General features: G+C 41.4%; 1 protein-coding gene across 3 annotated transcripts in view; it reads right to left on the reverse strand.

Annotated features, from left to right (window-relative positions):
* Positions 1 to 20,946, reverse strand: part of RSPRY1 (ring finger and SPRY domain containing 1) — a 45,838-nt gene that overhangs the window by 3,904 nt on the left and 20,988 nt on the right. For all 3 annotated transcript variants that reach the window (XM_004313225.4, XM_073795545.1, XM_019935776.2), the window contains exons 6-14: positions 20,623 to 20,681; positions 18,660 to 18,726; positions 17,584 to 17,715; positions 16,563 to 16,678; positions 15,245 to 15,388; positions 10,444 to 10,555; positions 5,692 to 5,794; positions 5,184 to 5,336; positions 1,540 to 1,644 (exon numbers count right to left, since the gene is read on the reverse strand). In XM_004313225.4, coding sequence (XP_004313273.1) covers positions 1,540 to 1,644; positions 5,184 to 5,336; positions 5,692 to 5,794; positions 10,444 to 10,555; positions 15,245 to 15,388; positions 16,563 to 16,678; positions 17,584 to 17,715; positions 18,660 to 18,726; positions 20,623 to 20,681 — 991 coding nt within the window. The remainder of the gene's footprint in view (positions 1 to 1,539; positions 1,645 to 5,183; positions 5,337 to 5,691; positions 5,795 to 10,443; positions 10,556 to 15,244; positions 15,389 to 16,562; positions 16,679 to 17,583; positions 17,716 to 18,659; positions 18,727 to 20,622; positions 20,682 to 20,946) is intronic.

Consider the following 20,946-nt stretch of genomic DNA (forward strand, 5'->3'; position numbering starts at 1 on the left):
CCTACATTGGAAGGCAAAGTCTTAACCACTGGACCACGAGGGAAGTCCCACATAAGTTTTCTTTTTTTGTGTGTTTTGTCAGCTTTTCATATGATTACGATGCAGGCTTTGTAAAAAGAATATTGTAGTTTTCCTATTATCTCTGTGGTCTGGAGAAGTTTAAATAGAATCTATCTATTCCCTGAAAGTTTGAAAGAATTCACCTGTGAAACCATCTGGGCTTAGTGCTTTTAGTGGCAGAGGCAAAGGTAGCTTTGATAATCATCTCAATTTCTTCTACGGTAACAGGAATGCTTAGATTTTCAGTCTCTTCTAGGGGTTGGCTCATGTCATTCCATTTAGCCAGATTTCTCTTCTTAACCTCTACCCTTCTAAAATTGTTGTTGTTGCTGAAAGTGGAGCTAAATTTTCTTATAATTCTTTTATTTCCTCTTCCAACTCTGTTTTGGATATATCTAGTAAGGAGACTGGTCATACTTAAGATACCTGGTTCTAAGTTTTTAGATTTCAGCCCTCTTTCATGAGCCCTTATTGTGCACAAAACCACCAAGAAGGGCCAGAAAGCTCAGAGATGAATAAGCCCAGATCCTCAGGCACTCTGGGCTAGAGAGTTGATACAGAGGAATAATCACAGCTGGAGTCACGGTGCCTTTCTTTCAGAAGAGAGACTGGTATAGCTAGTGGTGAAATGAGATAAACTCACTGCATGTATGTCCCTTACCAGACGATTAGATAACAACCCATTTCATAAGATGGCAAATGTACAGAGGCAGAGTCAGGGGCTCAGGCTGAGTCAGACCTGGGGGAGACAAACTGGGGTCCATCACTCCAGGCTCTGGCCCCGTAGGCGACCTGCTAGCTAAAGCTATGTCAAGAATAAGAGCAAGGCAGGGTATGGGATGTGATGAATTACAGGGAGCTGGCCTGGAACATCAGCATAGGTATTGCTCATATACAATCAGCACACAAGCCCGGGCTAGGCCAAGGCCAGCACACTGCCCAACTCCTCTTCCCCTTTCTAACCTTAGTTGGGATGGCCTTTTTAGGGACTGTCTTACTTGCTGCTCTTGCTGATGTCTTAGACACTCTGTTCTATAGGATCCAGGCTGCCCTTGTCTCATACAACTGAAATTTGGTTAGATGGCAGGGAGGTGCTGCCATCTCAATGCTTAGGAGGGTGAATAATAAGTAAATGAGAAGGCTCTAAAACTAAAAGGGATTTCCCAAGAGGCTCATAATTAGCATTAAACCTTTTACATTTTGTGAATAAAAACTGTTTAAACTATAGTGTTGAGTAAATTAAGTAAAACAAAAACAGGCCTTCCATATCAAGCAGCTTCTTCTATTTCAGGTACTTTCTGGAAGACAGCCATGTACTACTTGGCAAACTCTAATTCCTCATTCAGCCCACTTTGGATATTATAAACCTTGATGAACAGCTATGGAACTGGTAACACTGTAAAAAGCAATTCAGGAACAGGATGAAACTTTGTCTAATATAATGTACAAAAGAGGAAATGACCAAACAAATCCTCTTACCTGTGTCCACATGGCTTCAATTGTGTGTCTGCTACCTCATCGCAACACAGGGAGCAGCAGTTTTCCCGGATACTAACTTGCTTCAACAGAGCAAGACGCCTGTGCCTGAGTAGAAAACACAGTTTGAAACTCATTTTGTCAACAAATAAATGGGGCCTGTTAGCAGTGATGCATACGAAGTGCCTTGAAAATGCTCTGCACATGTGAGTCTACCATGTATTCCCTAAGCTTTGTTCAGTAAAGTTTTCACACAAGACATCTCATTTCAATCTTTCAATGATTTTCTAAAATAGAGAATGAAGGAGGCATGGTCATTCCCATTTTACAAAGAAAAGGGCAGGAAATGATTTGCATAAGGCCACAGACAAGGAAATGATTTGTATGGGTCAGACACAGTAAACAGATTCAGGAATCAAATTTAAGTCTTTTGGTTCTAAGTCCAGTGCTTTTTTTATTTTACCAGCAAATTAAAAAAATTTTTTTTGTTTACCTGTCTATCTATCATCTATCTATCTATCTTGTCTATCTCGGCTGTGCCGGGTCTTAGTTTCGGCACTCGGAATTCTTGGTTACACCATGCATGCAGGATCTAGTTCCCTGACCAGGGATCGAACCCTGCATTGGGAGTGCGGAATCTTACCCACTGGACCACCAGGGAAGTCCCTACCAGCAAATTTTAACATTTTAAGTCACACACTCTAAGAGTTTGAGGAAACGCATAGAGCATTTCCCAAGAAAAATGCACACACACAATTTTCAACGTGTTTATGACAGCTCATCATAGCCACCCTGGAAGTCCAGACACCTTGGGTTAGAAGCCTCGCATTATACTTTCACTCAGCTTGGAATGGAAAAGCAGACATGCAGAACTGCTCTGCTGAAGGTACAGCCTGATGGATGGCCAAGAGAAACAGGAAATATTCGTTCAATTCACATAAGGCCTTATTATGTGCCAGGCACTGTTCCAAGCTTTGGAGATTCAGCAGTGAAGAGAGGACTAAAAAAATATCCCTGCCTTCAGAGAGTTTACACTCCAGTGGGGGGAAAACAGACAATAAATCAGATTAAAAAGTAAGATAGGCAGATTTTTAAATGCTAATGAGTAGTGTGAAGAAAAATAAAGCAGGGAGAAGAATAAGGAGTGTGTATGTGAGAGGCAGGGAGTTATAATTTTAAATACGGCAGCTAGGGAAAATCTCACTAAGATGACATTTAAGTGAAGACATGAAGGGAGTGAGAGAGTGAGCTTGCGGGCATCTTGGAGAGAAATTGTGATTTATGATAAAAAATATATTTTGTTTACATCTGCATTCCTGGCACAGATTCCTAAAACCCTCGATGATTCATAAGTTAAGAGAGCTAGAAAGGTCTTTTGTTCTGTTAATGAGGCGGCTTTTAAAAAGCCCGCTAGGTACCTAAGGATGGGACTGGGAACCAACCAGGTGATTAGAAGGTTGGAACTTTTCAGTTCCCTCCTCTCTCCTCTGCCCCACCTCCTGGGATGGGAAGTGGGCTGGAGACTGAGTTCCATCATCAAAGGCCAATGATTTAATGAACCAGCCCTGTGTAATGAAGCCTCCCTACCAACCGAAAAGGACAAGGTTCAAAGAGTTTCATGGCTGGTGAACAAGTGAGAGGCAGGGAGATTGGCATGCACAGATAGCCTGTTCCTGAGTTATATACTATTCTAATAAACCGGTAACCTAGTAAGAAGTAAACTGCTTTCCTGAGTTCTGTGGTGGCAGCTCTAGCAAATTAATCAAACCCAAGGAGGAGGTCATGGGAGCCTCCAATTTACAGCCACTTGGTCATAAACTGGACTTGTGACTGGCATCTAAAGTGGGAGAAAAGGGTAGTCTTTGCAGGACTGAGTCCTTCACCAGTGGGATCTGATGCTATCTCCAGTTAGACAGTGTCAGAATTGAGTTAACTGCTCAGTGGTCCTGGAAAACACACATCAGAACATTCTAGTAGCAAGAAGCATTGTGACAGCAGAACATTCTAGTGCAAAGGCCCTGGGGCTACAATAGTAGACCTGGTATGTTTCAGGAGCAGCAAGGAGGCCAGGATGGCTGAAAGAGCAGGAGCATATGGGAGAGGGTCGGAGGTCAGAGAAGTAATGGAGGAGAGGAGGGGACAAATCGTATAGAGGATTTAAGCTTTTACCTTAAGTGAGAGGAAGCCACTAGAGTCTTTTCAGCACAGAAGTGCATGATCTGATTTATGTTGTAACAAAAACATTCTGGAGACTGTGCTGAACAGACCGAAGGGAGTTAAGGCAGGAACAGGGAGACTACAGTTTAAGGGCAGGGCAAGAACAATCCGGGTGGAAAATGATGGAGGCTTCAACCATGGTGGTAGCAGGGAGAGGGATAAGAAGTAGTTGGATTTGGGATATATTCTGAAGGCACAGCCCACAGGATTTGCTGAGGGATCTGTCGTGGAAATGGCAGAAAATCATTCCCTGCCTTGTCAAGGATACTCTAGGATTACGGCCGGGGAAACTGGAATGACAATGGAGCTATTAACAGAGATGAGGGAAAACTGTAAGAGAAGCAGGTGGTCATGAGTGGATGACTTCTGTAGCTGAGAGGTGGGTACATGGTGCTTTATTGTACTATTCTTTTTTTTCTTTTGTGTGTATCTGAAGTTTTCCATAATAAAAAGTTTAAGAAGAAAAAAAAAGAATGAATAGAAGAAGAGATAGAGACAGAGAGGATTTACAATATAGAACAATTTACAAAATGCCAGATAGAAACAGGAACATGATCTCCTACCCTGAAGTCAGAGAAGAATACTATTTCTATGAGTAAAAAAGGACCCCTTCGCATTAAGGAGGCCACTCAGTCTCCAACAACTCCTGTCTTGGTGTCACTGTCACAAAAGCAAAGTCTAGTGTATTATAGGACTGCCCGAGCTTGTAACTGCTGTTCTTTTTCAAGGCAGGCTGCACTTTGGGCGCGAAAGTGATGTGGTACCAAGAGAAGCTGCCCATAAAAGACGACTTTCCGACAGTTGGCGCCTACTGCCATCTGACTTTTGGAAAGTTTAATTCTGCAGGGGTGGTTAACTAAATGCTGAAGCACTTTTAACCAAGGCCAGCCTCCAGGGGAACTCTTAGATGGATCGATTGTACCTTTCAGGGCGTGTGTGAGAAGGCAGACTTGTTTATGGGCCGCATCCAAGAAGATAGGCTACATAAAAAAAATGATGGGGCATGACAGATGAGAAAGGTGTTACTTCACACTTCCACTAAGAGGAATCTGAAGTTCAGAATCCCTGTCAGGCACCAAGACAAGGTGAAAGGAAGTTCTAAGAATGAACTTCAGATCTCTGAGCTGGGATACAAGTGGCCCTTCTGTTCCTGAGATATTATGGAGGCTCTGCCACTGCAGGGCTGTCATCACTGTGTGACATTTTCTAGTTCATCTGGAAACTGCTGACTGAGCCACTCTCAAGCCTTGGGACACTGGCTTGAGAGTGAAGGTGAAGTACACTGCAGAAGGGCTCGTTACAAACCTGCGTTTTGAGCCAGAACAGGAGCTAGGATTACAACATTATGTTACAGATACCTTTAAGACCATAAAGGCCCAACACTGGCTGTGCCATGGCCAGTGTGGTCTCTTTGACTGCAGATTCCTTACCTAGGCAAAATGATTTTCTCTTCAGCTGTTAGGAAGGCGTAGTCATTAAAAGTGCTAAATTTCACAGATGGTGGATATTTGAATGGTTTTGCTCCAAAATTGAACTCACATTGTTGATATGACATGAAACTAGCTGCAGCAAAAAATCCAGATCTACAAATAAAAATAAACAGAGGTCAAGAGAATTCATAAAAACAAAGTAAAGCTCTTACACAAAGTGGTGTTCAGAAAATGGGAATAAGTCATACCCGAGCAGAAAGAAGGGTGACATTCTGTTTATTAACCTAGACAGAACTGTGAACCAGAGAACATCCTGCTCTTACTTTCCTATATCAAACTCTGGGAGGGTTTTAGGTAAGATCAAATGGGTCTCCAATTACTTGAAATACAGTGATTTCTCATCACAACTGACTACATAAACGGACAAAGTTTTTTTTGTTTTTTTTTTTCTGGAGAAAAGTACATTCCATGCATCTGCTCAAATGTTTGACTGAGAGAAGGTACTTACACAGTAGATGAAAAGACTTGCTTCTCAGGAGGCAGCTGGTTGCCATTTAAAAAGAAAATCATTTGCTTTTCATTCAAATCTAACAGAAATCCTACTGTGTCTCCTAGAGGATAAAGTGAAACACTGTTAGGATATGGAGATTCTGCTGTCTCAGGGTTTTAATGTCACTGTATTAAGTCTGTTTTTATAGCCCTGTACTCAACATATTCATCATTTTTGCTTCTTCTGCAACTGATCTGACCCATTTACATCAATATTTGGATGTACCATTAAGAGGAAAATGCTGCCAATTAATCTATGAAAAGTCATCAATTGTAAGATGCATCCCAATTTCAAAGATGTGAAAATGTGGGGAAAATATGCATTTGGGGATCAGTAAAATATGGTAAGATCAAAATCATGAACTTTTTTGCCTCTCTGGTGAGAGTTAAAACTCTCTGAGAGGGAATTCCCCAGCAGTCCAGTGGTTAGGACTCTGTGCTTTCACTGCCGAGGGCAAGGGTTCAATCCCTGGTCTGGGAACTAAGATCCTGCAAGCTGTGAGGCACAGCCAAAAAAACAAAACAAAACAAAACTGTCTGACATAACAACTGCCCCCAAACATGTTTTTTTTTTAAAGCATTCATATTCACTCATAAAGTTTTTGCTTTTTTTTTTTTTTTGCGGTACATGGGCCTCTCACTGTTGTGGCCTCTCCCGCCGCGGAGCACAGGCTCCGGACGCGCAGTCCCAGCGGCCATGGCTCATGGGTCCAGCCGCTCCGCGGCATGTAGGATCCTCCCGGACCACGGCACGAACCCATGTGCCCTGCATCAGCAGGTGGACTCTCAACCACTGCGCCACCAGGGAAGCCCAAGTTTTTGCTTTTTAAAATGTCAAAGGGACTTCCCTGGTGGCACAGTGGTTAAGAATCTGTCTGCCAACACAGGGGATATGGGTTCGATCCCTGGTTTGGGAACAGCCCACGTGCCACAACTACTGAAGCCTGTACGCCTAGAGCCTTTGCTCTGCAACAGGGAAGCCATCGCAATGAGAAGTGCACGCACCACAATGAAGAGTAGCTCCCGCTCACTGCAACTAGAGAAAGCCCGAACGCAACAAAAAAGACCCAATGCAGCCAAAAATAAATAAATAAAAAATAAATTTATAAAAATAAATAAATAGTCAAAGATAAATACATGAAATTATAAAGTAATGACAAGAAAAATTGACCCTCAGTGGTACTGGAGGAAAATCTGGCAATATATGGCAAAAGCCTTGAAATTCTGTATACCCTTTGCCAGAGAAGATTCATTTCTAAGGATTTATCCTGAGAAAATCCAGAATGGTTTATAATTTTTTTATAATAATAATTTTAAAAGGCAAAAATGTAACTTCCAACCTTGAGGCATTGATTAATATAGTACTATTATATAATGGAATATTGAAAAGCCATTAAAAACAATGTTATTTAATAACCTGGAAAGCTGTTCAAGGCATAGTAAGTGTAACAACAAAAAATATACACCATACACAAAAATAAACTCAAAATGGATTAAAGACCTAAATGTAATGCCGGATACTATAAAACTCTTAGGGGAAAACATGGGCAGAACACTTTTTCACATAAACCGCAGCAAGATCTTTTTTGATCCACCTCCTAGAGTAATGAAAATAAAAACAAACAAATGGGACCTAATTAAACTTAAAAGCTCTTGCACAGCAAAGGAAACCATAAACAAAATGAAAAGACAACCCTCAGAATGGGAGAAAATATTTGCAAACAAAGCAACCAACAAGGGATTAATCTCCGAAATATACAAACAGCTCATGCAGCTCAATATCAAAAAAACAAAACAACCCAATTAAAAAATGGGTGGAAGATCTAAATCGACATTTCTCCAAAGAAGACATACACATGGCTAAAAAGCACATGAAAAGATGCTTTGGGCTTCCCTGGTGGTGCAGTGGTTGAGAGTCCGCCTGCCGATGCAGGGGACACGGGTTTCTGTCCCGGTCCAGGATGATCCCACATACCGCGGAGCGGCTGGGCCCGTTAGCCATGGCTGCTGAGCCTGCGCATCCGGAGCCTCTGCTCCGCAACGGGAGAGGCCACAACAGTGAGAGGCCCGCGTACCGCAAAAAAAAAAAAAAAAAAAAAAAGCTCAACATCACTAATTATTAGAGAAATGCAAATCAAAACTACAATGAAGTAAGAACTCACACCAGTTAGAACGGCCATCATCAAAAAATATACGAACAATAAATGTTGGAGAGGGTGGGGAGAAAAGGGAATCTTCCTACACTTTTGGTGGGAATGTAAATTGGTACAGGCACTATGAAGAACGGTATGGAGGTTCCATAAAAAACTAAAAATAGAGCTACCATATGATCCAGCAATCCCACTCCTGGGCATATATCAGGAGAAAACCATAATTTGAGAAGATACATGCATCCCAATGTTCACTGCAGCTCTATTTACAGTAGTCAGGACATGGAAACAACCTAAATGTCCATCAACAGAGGAATGGATAAAAAGGATGTGGTGCATATATACAATGTAATATTATTCAGCCATAAAAAAGAATGAAATAATGCCATTTGCAGCAACATGGATGGACCTAGAGATTGTCATACTGAGTGATGTAAGTCAGACAGAGAAAGACAAATATCACACGATATCGCTTATATGTGGAGTCTAAAGTAAGGGTACAAATGAACTTATCTACAAAACAGAAATAGAGTTATAGATGTAGAAAACAAACTTATGGTTACCAGGGGGTAAGGGCAGGGGAAGGACAAATTGGGAGATTGGGATTGACACATACACACTACTATATATAAAATAGATAACTAATAAGGACCTACTGTATAGCACAGGGAACTCTACTCAGTACTCTCTAATGGCCTATATGGGAAAAGAATCTAAAAAAGAGTGGATATATGTATATGTATAACTGATTTGCTTTGCTGTACATCTGAAACTAACACAACATTGTAAATCAACTATACTCCAATAAAAATTTTAAAAAAATGTTAAAGGTAAATTAATAAAAAAAATACATATCTATATATACACACCAGATTGTGTTTTAAAGAAATCTCTGGATGGAGGAATTACATGAGATTTTGGTTTCATTTGCTTTTTACCCCTATTTTCCAAATTTTATAATAAACTTAAGAAATCGTTTAAAAAATCATTTAAAAAACAAACAAGACAGTCTTTGCAGACAGTACCTCTATCTTAATGCTTTGTTAAATGAAGAAGTGTTGGGACTTCCCTGGTGGCGCAGTGGTTAAGAATCCGCCTGCCAATGCAGGGGACATGGGTTCGATCTCTGGTCAGGGAAGATCCCACATGCTGCAGAGCAACTAAACCAGTGTGCCACAAACTACTGAGTCTGCGGTCTAGAGCCCGCAAGCCACAACTACTGAGCCCACGTGCCACAACTACTGAAGCCCATGTGCTTAGAGCCCGTGCTCCGCAACAAGAGGAGCCACCACAATGAGAAGGCTGCGCACACTGCAATGAAGAGTAGCCCCCGCTCACCGCAACTAGAGAAAGCCTGTGCGCAGCAACGAAGACCCAACACAGACAAAAATAAATAAATTTATAACGATAACAAAAAAATATCAGAAAAGTATTTTTTAAAAAAATGAAGAAGTGTTATGTTCCTTTAACCTGTAAACCCTTAAAATGAGGGCTTATGTGGGCTTTGCAGGTTTTTTCCTTTCCACACTATTAGTTAATTGAGAAGCTGTCCCCTCACAGCAAGGGTCAAATTCCTGCTCTCTTAGCATGCCTCAAAATTCAGTTTACATCTATAATGCTGATTGTGGCAGGAAACAGAGAGAGGGCAGCTTGGAGAAGAAGCTGGGCTATATCCCCCATCTAGCTCCAATGCTGGGAATAAAATTTTTCCGGAGGTTCCATCCCCTACCATATGACTCTATATCTTCAGAACAAGGCAGTGCACCAGGAGGCCCCTTGAGAATACTACCCTCTGGTGCAGTGGTGCTGAAGCAGGGAAGCCCTGTTTTCACTGTATTTAGTTGGGGGTAAACACTCACCTTAAATTTTTTGGTATAAGTGTTTAACAAATCAACTGTGGCTCTAACTATGCTGTTTGAATCTTTCATTAATAAATGTTTTCATGGGTCTAGGGCATTTAATATTGCAAAGCAGTTGGGAAAAAAAACTGAATTGGGCAAAAAAGATCATGCTGTTGATAAGATATATTCTTGCTAAAATCCTAGAGCCTTGATTGAGAGTCCTGGCCCTGCAGCATCCTGAGCCTGATGTCTGGAGAAATGAGGCTGGGCAGAAGTGTTTGAGGCTAACAGTACTCAAGTCATCTTTAAAAGCTGCCCTAGAGAGCCCCGGAATGTGTCCACTGAATAGTGCCAATTCTCTGAAAATAACCTTATTTTATTGGCATTACAATTTCAGTGTCCTCAATATCTCCACGGCTGCTTTGATTTAAGACATATACCCAGAGAGGAAACTAGAATTCATATTAATCTTAAAATGATCATTTCCCCACTAAATTAAGAATTTTATAGTCTGAAATGTTTTGCTAAAGGAAGGGCTCCATCAGAGGTGAATATCAGGAGTACGGTTCACATCTATGGTAGGGGATACAAAAGCTAATATCCCTTTTCACATTTACTCTTTTTCCATTAAAAGATTTTAAAGCCTAACATAATAAATGCCTCATCATAACCAGATGTCTTAACCTAATTAATAAATTCATGATGAAGAGGAATGAATACCTTCTTTCCAGCAGGGGTGTTGGTGAGGCTTACTTCTGGCGTTGTACCAAATCAGCTGCCTGCAGCCATCGTATGCACAGGAGTATTCGTCGTCCCCAATGCCGTAGCCTTCCTGGAGGGAGAGAGGGCCCAGAAGATTAGCAAGGTTCTGCCTGCTGTGTTCCATTAACCTGGTGGCTAGAATTCTAAGCTTTTTGGATGAAGGGAGAGAGGCTACAGTTCTTGGAAGATACCAAAATTCTGACATAGAGTCAGAATAGAGTGTGACTTCACCAACAAATTTTTCCCAAGTTTCACATCTGTTAGTTCATTTAATTCTCATGAACCACCTTAAGGCTGGTGGTATTATATTCCATCTTAAGAGGAAATAAGGCTCAGAGAAGTCAACCAGCTTGCCCAAGGACATGTTACTAAAAAAGTCAAGTTTGGACCCTGGAATTTTCTGATTCCAAGGCTGGTGTGGGCAAACACCTTTCTTTCATGTAGTACACTTCAAAACACCCACATGCTCAGAGATTTCAAAACTGGAGACAACAGAAGGTTATAGTGGGTAATCAGCTAACAGGTATTCTGAGATATCTGAACATCACACAGGTCCTTGGCAGCTTCTTTTATTAGTTCCTGCCTTTTAATTATTTCACAATTATTTTATTGTTAACATAAAAGGGGAGGTGGGATCTTAAGAAATTATTTTGAGCACTTATAAGAAGAAAATAGAAAATACAGAGGAAACATGCAGATCAGACAACTGCTATCTTTAAGGCTCAATGGTGAAAGATTATAGTAGAGAAAGGCATTGAAAATGTGGGCTGAATCCAAGTAAGATCTCAGATCCTGGTGATGGTCTGCTTATTCTATGCGACAATGCAGTGAGGAGATAGATTGGAAAAAGGGCTCCAAGATGCTTCTTGACTACTCGGACCACAACATACTGAATTCGGATGAGTGTTCTCCAAAGTGAGGCTTCTGAATTAGCTTCTGAATGCACTATTCAGACTACTCAAGAGTTAAATGAGCTTGCATAAGTTCTCAGCCTAAGGCCGAGAAGATATTCACCAGTCTATTAGAAAAAACACCTTGCTATTCCTTTCAAAGCCTGAACAAATAAGTAAAAACTTACTTTTTATTTGTGGAGTGTTGGGGCATAGGCAAAAGGCAAGCAATTCTTTTCTATCTTTCCTTTCTAATGTCCTAGGAAGTCCTCCACTGAACACTTGAAAGAAATTCCTAGAAGATTCCCAGCCACCAAGAATTGGTTAAGAGCAGACTTTACCATGCAATGTCTTCTATGCCTGGATGAATTTCACAGTATTGTGGCATTTGGAGACAGAGGGGGAACTCTAATCATTTTAACCACAGATCAACTTCTACAGGCTAAGAAGTAGGTGCCTCTGCTAAGCAGAGATACACTTTAAAAAGCCCTTTGAGCTCACATACCAAAGAGCAGTCCAGATGTACTACACCCTCTTTCAACGTGAAAACATTCCCAGTGGAACTATAACTATGGTCTCCATCAGCTGAGGCAGACAAATGAGAGAACAGTGTAGCTAGCTTGGTACTTGGGGTGATTATTTTGATCTGTATGTTCTGGTCACATATACTTTAGTAATGGCAACATTAATAAAAACAAACAACAAAAAAGCATTTATCCACAGTTTGTTGTTTACAGAATATATTGACTCCTTCCCTATGTGGTGGACACCATCCTTTCTTCTGCTGTCCAGTATCCCTACTACTTCCTGCTATGGGAAATGTAATGAAGATACAATGTCCTGCCTCCTGCTCTGGAGATGGAGGGGTAAGATGTGACCTTGGCCAACCGGACCCTCCCATCAGACACCTAGTGTCTGTGACCCCACATGGAGGAATGGTTAGGACCTTTGTGGCAGCAGTGTTGGCATCCTAGTCCCTAAAACACTGGCTGTTGTACTTCCTGTGTCTTGGCCTCTGATGCTGCCTTGGAGCCTGTCTGGTTCTCAAACCCCTCAATAGTCTGGGAGCTCCCAATAGGCTTCCAAGTCATTCTTTTTCTGTTTAAGATAGCAGAGTCATTTTCTCCATGGCAAGAGGCTTCAACAGGGAAAGAAGCACGGGCTGCCTTGACCAGGGTCTGAATTCTTCGCCAGCAGTTGGAGGCTAGGTGACTTTGGGCAAGTTTCTAAATTAATTTCTTTGAACTTCATTCTCATCTCTAAATGGGAGAATAATACCTTCCCAAACTCTCAAAAAGATTAGAGATGAGTATGTGAAAGACCTGTCACATGGCATATGCTCATGAAAAGGCAAAAGATATTTTAGATAAGTCAAAATGCACCCTTGGAGACTTGCTCCTCCCAAACCCCCATAAATATATACAAGATAACTATTCTCTAAGTGACCTGAACAAGAACTATCCTTTAGCTTCTCAGATTAATGATCTATGTCCAAGCCCAACACTTTGACCATCTTTTCAAAACCGAAGCCCAAGCAGTAGGAGTTAAAATAAGTCTATGAACAGACTTCAAAGTTTTAGAAACTGCATGTATTCTAGGAATGACTTATTCCATAAAACCACACCCTATCTGTACAGGCAAAAGGATTCAGAATCACCAGAACAATGTCCATGTGAAGCAAAGTTGTAAGTATGGCAACATCATTAAAATCCTACATTGGGGGAAAGATACATCAGACTTCACCAACCAGTACTTGAATCAGGGAAAAATGTTTCATTTTTGTTTTTTAAAGAAAGAAATTAAGTCTATCAAGCAATCTGGAGGGTAGGAAGATAGTATGTTAAGCCTCTTAACTTGAGAAGCCACCAAAGTTTTTGCAACTATATGGCAGAAATTAGTTTCACCCATCAGATAAAATTATCCAGCTTCATTGGCCACTAAAAAAAAACAATCTGCAACATTCAGTCTCAAATATACTACACTCAGACCTGTAGTGTGCTGCCAAATTAGGAGAGGCACATTTTATATCGAAGCTTTCTCCCGAGAGGATTCCACATTTCTTCTAGTTCCCAAACAAATCTTTACTTCCAAATGAGACTAGCGACTTCTCTGAGACTCTCTCAATTTTCAAATGCAAAGAACACAACTATTGTAGAATAGGAAGGGGACTGAATTCTAGTCCTAGTTTCTTTTTGTCCCAGTCTTAGTCTCAGTCTTCTCATCTGTGAAATGGAAACTGTGACAGTAAAAACTGTTGTGGGAATCGGATGATAGGCTCTAAAATGAAGGTGCTCTGGAAATTAAGATTTTTTTTTAACTCCTAAAAAATCCTCTTGAGGACATCATTTGGGGCAGGCTGTCAGTGTAACTGATACTGTCTTCTTTAAATTAGTGCCCAAGTTGGGCACTAAAAGACTAACTGGCATCGTTCTCCAGACCCACTTACTTCTGACTACATGGTGTCACAAAAAAGCCCCATTCTTCCAGGTTTTAATTAAGGCCTAGAGGACTAGGAGGCGCCGCATCAGGGAAGGTTCCCAACAAAGCAATGGCAGACTGGGGTCCAGTTTTCCATCCTGGACAAAAATCCAGACCTGACCTCTCCCTGGGCCCTCTTCCTCCAATTTGTCTCTTTCCAGCAAGGAGTTTAGTAAAATGCCATGAACAATTCCAGGATGCTGTACAGCCTTGTTGAAAGGGCACTTTAGAAACTAGCTGTATGGGATGGGAGGCTATTATTTAGATTAACATAAAAAAAAAAATCTAAGGGACTTTTCCCAGCTCAAAGGGTAAAAATCATATGTCCACAAAACATTCCTGATCAAAACTGGATTAATTCCAAACAGCTTATAATATGACTATGAGAGGAAAGCCCATTGGGTTGGGCATTAGAAGGGTATAAAGTGACAAGAAATTAACATTCGTAGGAAAGCGAAGAACCCCAACCTCTCACACCCAGGTAGAGGCAGCCCAATTCTGCTTCCTCTAGTGGACTTAATTTTCCCTTATAAATTACAGCTTTGTCTAGCAAAAGATAAATACTGAATACTGAAAACAAATGTGCCTACTAATTATAAGGTAAAAGTAAGAGGAGTCAAGACAACATTTAGTATTTTATGAAAGGAACAGAATTCCTACGAAGTTCCTAAAGCTTAAACGCAAGGTAAAAACCATCACTGGACCCAATATAAAAACTGAGCCAAACATGTGGCTGGGGCTGGAGCAGAGCCTAAAAAGAAAAAGAGGGGCTTCCCTGGTGGCACAGTGGTCAAGAATCCGCCTGCCAGTGCAGGGGACACGGGTTCAAGCCCTGGTCTGGGAAGATCCCACATGCCGTGGAGCAACTAAGCCTGCGCACCACAGCTACTGAGCCTGCGCTCTACAGCCTGCGAGCCACAACTATTGAAGCCTGTGCGCCACAACTACTGAAGCCCGTGTGCCACAACTACTGAAGCCCACACACCTAGAGCCTGTGCTCCACAGCAAGAGGAGCCACCCCAACGAAGAGTAGCGCCCCCCCGCTGCAACTAGAGAAAAGCCCACGCGCAGCAACAAAGACCCAATGCAGCCAAAAACAAAATAAATTAATTAATTTAAAAAAAAAGGAGGAAAAAGAGCACATCTAAACTCTGGGTGGAAGATTAACATGAACTTAAAACTTGAGGGGAAAAAAACAGCTGACGGGCAATTTCACCTGTGTTTTCCTATTTCTAAATCAGTTTAGAAAACCACTGTTAGGGATTTGGCACCATGTGATTCAGCCCAAGGAACGATTATTGTGCAAAACTATCTGAAAAATGAGTATCCGCCACCCACTCGCCAAAAAAACTGCTGCTGCTCTCATCCACACAGGTCTCCAAGGTACTCACATGATTGAGAAACTTGCTGTCTCGTGTGGCCCAGCCGATCTGCATGACACCAGAAGTGACCACTGTTACTTCGTAGTACCACACCCCAGCATCCACACAAAAGGTGCAGCGCACACTTTCAAAAGAAGAGGCATCACAGCGAGCCTGGCAAAATCAAAGAGCATGGAAGTCCACCATCAATGCCTGAAGACCACCAGAGATAACCAACGGCTCAGAAGGTAGAATCTATTCTTCCTCATTAAAGCTCCTGGTGGACTACTGTCTTCTTCCCTGTGCATTCTCAGTGACAAAAAGTACAAAACCGAAGGAAGGACACTCTATTTTATAGTTTAATTTCCAGGGAGTTCCAGATTGAAAGGATTGGAAGACCTCAAAGTAAGAATTAGAGAAGGCTACTGGCTTCATTTTTAAGTACTTACAGAGCTTTGCTCTTATAGTAGAATCTTTTCCAAATGCATAAACATTGTACTTGTTAGGGAGGGAGATGAGGGAGAGAAGGATATTGAAGTGTATTAGATGGAGTACCTAAAAATAATCTGAAGCAGAAAACTACATAAAGCATTTGGCAAAAAGATGTAAGATCAAAGAACCTATTTGCAGCCATTCTTCAACGGCTCTTTAATCTTGACATGTCTAGTGCCTAACGGTACCTTCCTGTATATAAGCGGCTCTTTCATTAACCTTCACCCCCAAATCAGCAACATTTTCAACATAAAGGGAGAAGGTGAAGCTCTAGACTGAATACAATTGGTTATGCAGGGATTTAAAAAAAGGAAGGGCCGGGCTTCCCTGGTGGCGCAGTGGTTGAGAGTTCGCCTGCCGATGCGGGGGACACGGGTTCGTGCCCCGGTCCGGGAAGATCCCACGTGCCACGGAGCGGCTGGGCCCGTGGGCCGTGGCCGCTGGGCCTGCGCGTCCGGAGCCTGTACTCCGCAACGGGAGAGGCCACAACAGTAAGAGGCCCGCATACTGCAAAAAAAAACAACAAAAAAAAACAACAACAAAAAAAGGAAGGGCCTCTTTTAGAAACACTAGTCTTTGTACCTTTAACTGCCTAAAATGGCAGAGATGAAAATCAGACATATTTAAACCAGTCAATAAACATTATAGCATGTACTATATGTATAGGACCATGTTAGATATGAAAGAGTAAATAATATCCCAAACACGCTCTCTCCCACCACTTCTACCTCTAAACACTCTTTGCGTATGTAGAAAATTTCCATCTATTTTGCAAGGATTGCTTTTGTTCAGAACCAGGGCAGGAAAACGAGGACAAGATTTTCTCCCCAGAATGGTCCATCTATGGAAGCTTTACCTCCAAGCCATGAGGCGAGATCTTCAGGTACTCACTGACATCGTTGCTATTTAGCATGGCCTTAATGCTATTCAAGTCCACTTTCTCATAGGTCAGCTGCCTACCTTCTTTTAAAACTGCAAAAGAAAAAGTGGGCACATTTCTAAGGCAGGCTGTTGTGGAGAAAAAAGCTACTGTCATCGCTAGTTGCCATTCTAGTTAAGAAGTGGAGGTGCTCATAAATGGCAGAATTGATAGACTTATAACCTTAACTTTGCTGCTACACTGCCATAGGAAGATTAATTAAGCAAATGCTAGTAAAAGCAGCACTGCTAGGTTTATATTTCTGTTCCCTATAGTCATTATTTTGCATGCAGCAAAATCCAAATGGTACTTTTTCAGAATTATTCTTTAACTGGCACTACACAGGCTGGGCACTGAGCTACTCCCCATAATGCTGCAGTAGGAGCAGAGGGGTCACATGTCCAACTGTGCTTTCGCACAGTGCTACCTGTGGGAGGGGGAGTGAGGATAGAGCAGTAATATAGTTTTAGTTCTTGCAGCTCTTGGAGGAGAAAAAGAAAAGTTGGGAGCAACTCTCACGGTATAGGTAAGACATGACTTGAGTTTTGAAGAGCAAAGTTGGGACAAAGAGAAGAGTAAAGAGGGAATTCCAAGTGAGGGGAACATGCCCAGGGGTAGGAATGATTGGGAACTGCTTGTAGGACAGTGAGAAGAGTTTGTGTTGGAAAGAGTTGATTAGACAGTAGCATCTGATTAATGGCCTGGATGCAGGAGGAAACAGGGGACCAGTAAAAGTTTTCGAACAGGAGAGTGCTGCAATTAGAAGCATTCCATCTAATAGTCTGAAGAGTCCCTAGACTCTTTACTTTACTGCTAGAATATAGCCAACCCACCCAGTAGAGGACCTTATATGGAAAAACTCACACTCACTGTCACAAAATAAAGACCTGTGATCCTATTTAAGAAGTGGATTTGGAAATGAAAACAGGCATTTTAATACAGGACAACTCCTACTTACAGAGATTGTCTAAGCTCCACTGGGCACAGAAACCAACTTGACGTTTCAGATAATCAGGATCATCAGCCCAGGACTCTAACGTGACAAGCCGGTCACTAATACTGGATTCAGATATAGTCAATTTATTTTCACCTGTTGGGAAGACATAAACCTTAAATTAACCATGAAAGAGTAGGATGATATACTGGGTAGATTAATGGAGGGAAAGAGTGAGGAGAGACAATTAGAGAATCTGGAAACTATAATAATGACAAAGCCCAAGAGCTCTATTTTCTAGAAAGTAGCAATATGATCACTAAATTTTTAGCTATAAAAAGTGGGTAATCACGGTCACCAAGTTTTGATTCTTTATATATATATATATATATATATATATATATATATTTTAACATCTTTATTGGAGTATAATTGCTTTACAATGGTGTGTCAGTTTCTGCTGTATAACAAAGTGAATCAGCTATACGTATACATATATCCCCATAACCCCTCCCTCTTGCGTCTCCCTCCCACCCTCCCTATCCCACCCCTCTAGGTGGTCACAAAGCATCAAGCTGATCTCCCTGTGCTATGTGGCTGCTTCCCACTAGCTATCTGTTTTACATTTGGTAGTGTATATATGTCCATGCCACTCTCTCACTTCGTCCCAGCTTACCCTTCCCCCTCCCCGTGTCCTCAAGTCCATTCTCTACATCTGCGTCTTTATTCCTGTCCTGCCCCTAGGTTCTTCAGAACCATTAAGTTTTGATTCTTTAGGTGAGAAAACTCTTGCCTTTGTCACTGTTACATCTTACTGGCTTTGAGATGTTTACCCAGACAAATCAGAATGTATGCATGCTTCTTATCTATTTATTTGGCTGTGCCACACGGCTTGAGGGATCTTAGTTCCCCAACCGGGGACTGAACCTGGGGCCACGGCAGTGAACGCCCAGAATCCTAACCACCAGGCCACCAGGGAATTCCCCAGAATGTATGCATGTTTGATGGGGTTCAAAAGCATCAGCTCATCCAGTAACTATGAAAAATAAGATTTTTAACAAGCGATATAGATCATTAATGTAAGAAGTCACTATACCTACTTGTCTGTGCAAACTTTTCCAGTGCGATAAGTGCAAAAAGCATGACTGTGGGGTGGGACTGTAATTTCTGAAAGACAACAAAAGGTAAAAAAAAAAAAAAAAAAATCATTGCCCTGCAGAGGTGGCAAGTTATCAATTTCCTCTTCTTACCCAATGTGTGCTAGATTTTTTTTTGGAGCAGTAGGAGAAGTTTTACTCATTCAAGTCCATGATTATCCATTTGCTAATATTGTTAGTAATAAACCAAGATAGAGTCTCTTAAAACTTATATTATTTTCTTGAAGTTACTGTGTTCATTTATAGATATGGAAATTTCAAAAGTATCTTATTAAATGTACTATGTTATTTTACTTAGTATCATTTATATATTAAAGCTTTGTTAAATAAAATCATGCTGATTCTTATATTCCTTTAAGCAAGCCAAACAGAAGCCCAGAAATATAGCTTAAAAATGGCTTTTTATTCAGAACCCTAAAAGGAGCCATTCATCACTACCAAGTTCCAAATTTATAAATAATGAAATTAACAACTTATGGCTTCATTTTCAACCTGTTCTCTGAAAGGAATTCTACAAATGCTGATGGTAGGTGGGATAGAGCAACAAGTGAGCTCTTTCAGTTACATTTAAGTTCATGTCACATGTGTTCACATTTGAAGGAAGGTCTAACTGCTTAACATCATATCTTCTCACAGCCATCCTTCCCCACAGCTATGCTAGGTGCCTGCAAAAGAGCTCTAGAACAACAGATGATTTCCACTCACTTTTCTGGTGCCCAGCTGGGTTCTGCAGAGCTCATGTAACCATTGCCCTTCCCTGCTGCAAAGCCTGTTTAGCACCCTGCTTCTTGCCACATCCATCCTCATTCCCTCTGTCTGGTTTTTCAGGCCCTGAGCCCTCCCCACCTGGCTACTAAGTCTATGTCCTCCTGTCTCTGAACACTGTCTTCTGATCAGATAATTCTCTGTAATATGCTGGGAACATGGCCATTTCTGGCTCTGGGCTTCTGCCGGTGATGTGCCCTTAGCTAAGAAACCCATTTCTTCCTCCTGTGTGCACAAACAAATCCTAGCCCTGTGGTGTGACCCAGCTGAGGTCCCACCTTCATCAGGAAGTCTGCCTCCCATGACTCCCAGCCCCCTCCACCCGTTTCTCCCACCTCCCAACCACCTTCTCAGAACCCTTGGCACTTGGTCCGAAGGAAGCTATTTTGCCCTTGATCGTATCCTGTCATAAAATGGAGGCTAATTATCTTGTCTGAGTAGTTTTGTTCCCCTAACCAGGAAACTGCTTGAGGGCAAAGGACTGTTAGACTACTTCTGTATCCCTACAGTGCTTACTTAGCATAGTGTTAAGTGTTTTAAGTACATATCATATAGGTCCTGAAAAAAAGGGTCTTTCAGATTTTGAAATAAGGCCAACGCACAGTAGGCCTGAAAAATAACTTTAAAAAACATAGACCAGTCAAGACTGCAGTCAAGCAGTGTGAGAGACCCGATAGCACAGCCTTGGCAAACCACAAGCTTCACAGACGATATATCAAATACTCAACAATAGTTTTAAGAGCAGTAATGGTGGGAGGGATGGAGGAACAGAGATTTATATACACTGGGAATCTGACCTCACAGTTTCCTGTTGGAATGCCGTGTAATTTTGTTTCCACTGCGGAGGTTCCTACTACCATTTGGCAGACTCTAAGGACGCACACAAAAAAAGCCAATCATAGCACCTATCTTATGACTAAATTTAAAACCAGACCAACTCAGCTGTTTTTGCTTGCAATAAATTCCTATCCTGCCCTTACTTTTTTTTAAACACAGGAAGGAATAGATAAACACTCAGGAAACACCTGCAAATAAAATTTATAGCTGATTCCATTCTCTGTGCCAGTGGCTAAGTGGGCAATTTTAGAAAAATGCACAATTCTAGATGACTAAGAATAACTAGCTTTGATGTCTCACTTACCAGACACTGTAGCAAATATTCCAGTATTCCTGGGCTAAGTAAACCTATACTTGCAGGACCTAGATGAATACAACAAACACTGGATATAATTAAATGTGTTACATTATTTTGAATTTGTAACTAATACCAATAAAATTGTAGAGCTCTTTTACAAAGTACTCTCATGTGCATTATCTTATTCAAACCTCCTGCTTAAGGCAGGGAATAGTACTATCCCCATTTCACAGTTGAGCAACTGAGCCCACTCCTGAGACACACTCCTGAAGTGACTTACTCCAGGGCACTTGGGGAGCACATGGTAGAGGTTGAACCAATACCCATGTT

The sequence above is a fragment of the Tursiops truncatus genome, chromosome 19 (genome assembly GCF_011762595.2).
Source record: "Tursiops truncatus isolate mTurTru1 chromosome 19, mTurTru1.mat.Y, whole genome shotgun sequence".
NCBI lineage: Eukaryota > Metazoa > Chordata > Mammalia > Artiodactyla > Delphinidae > Tursiops > Tursiops truncatus.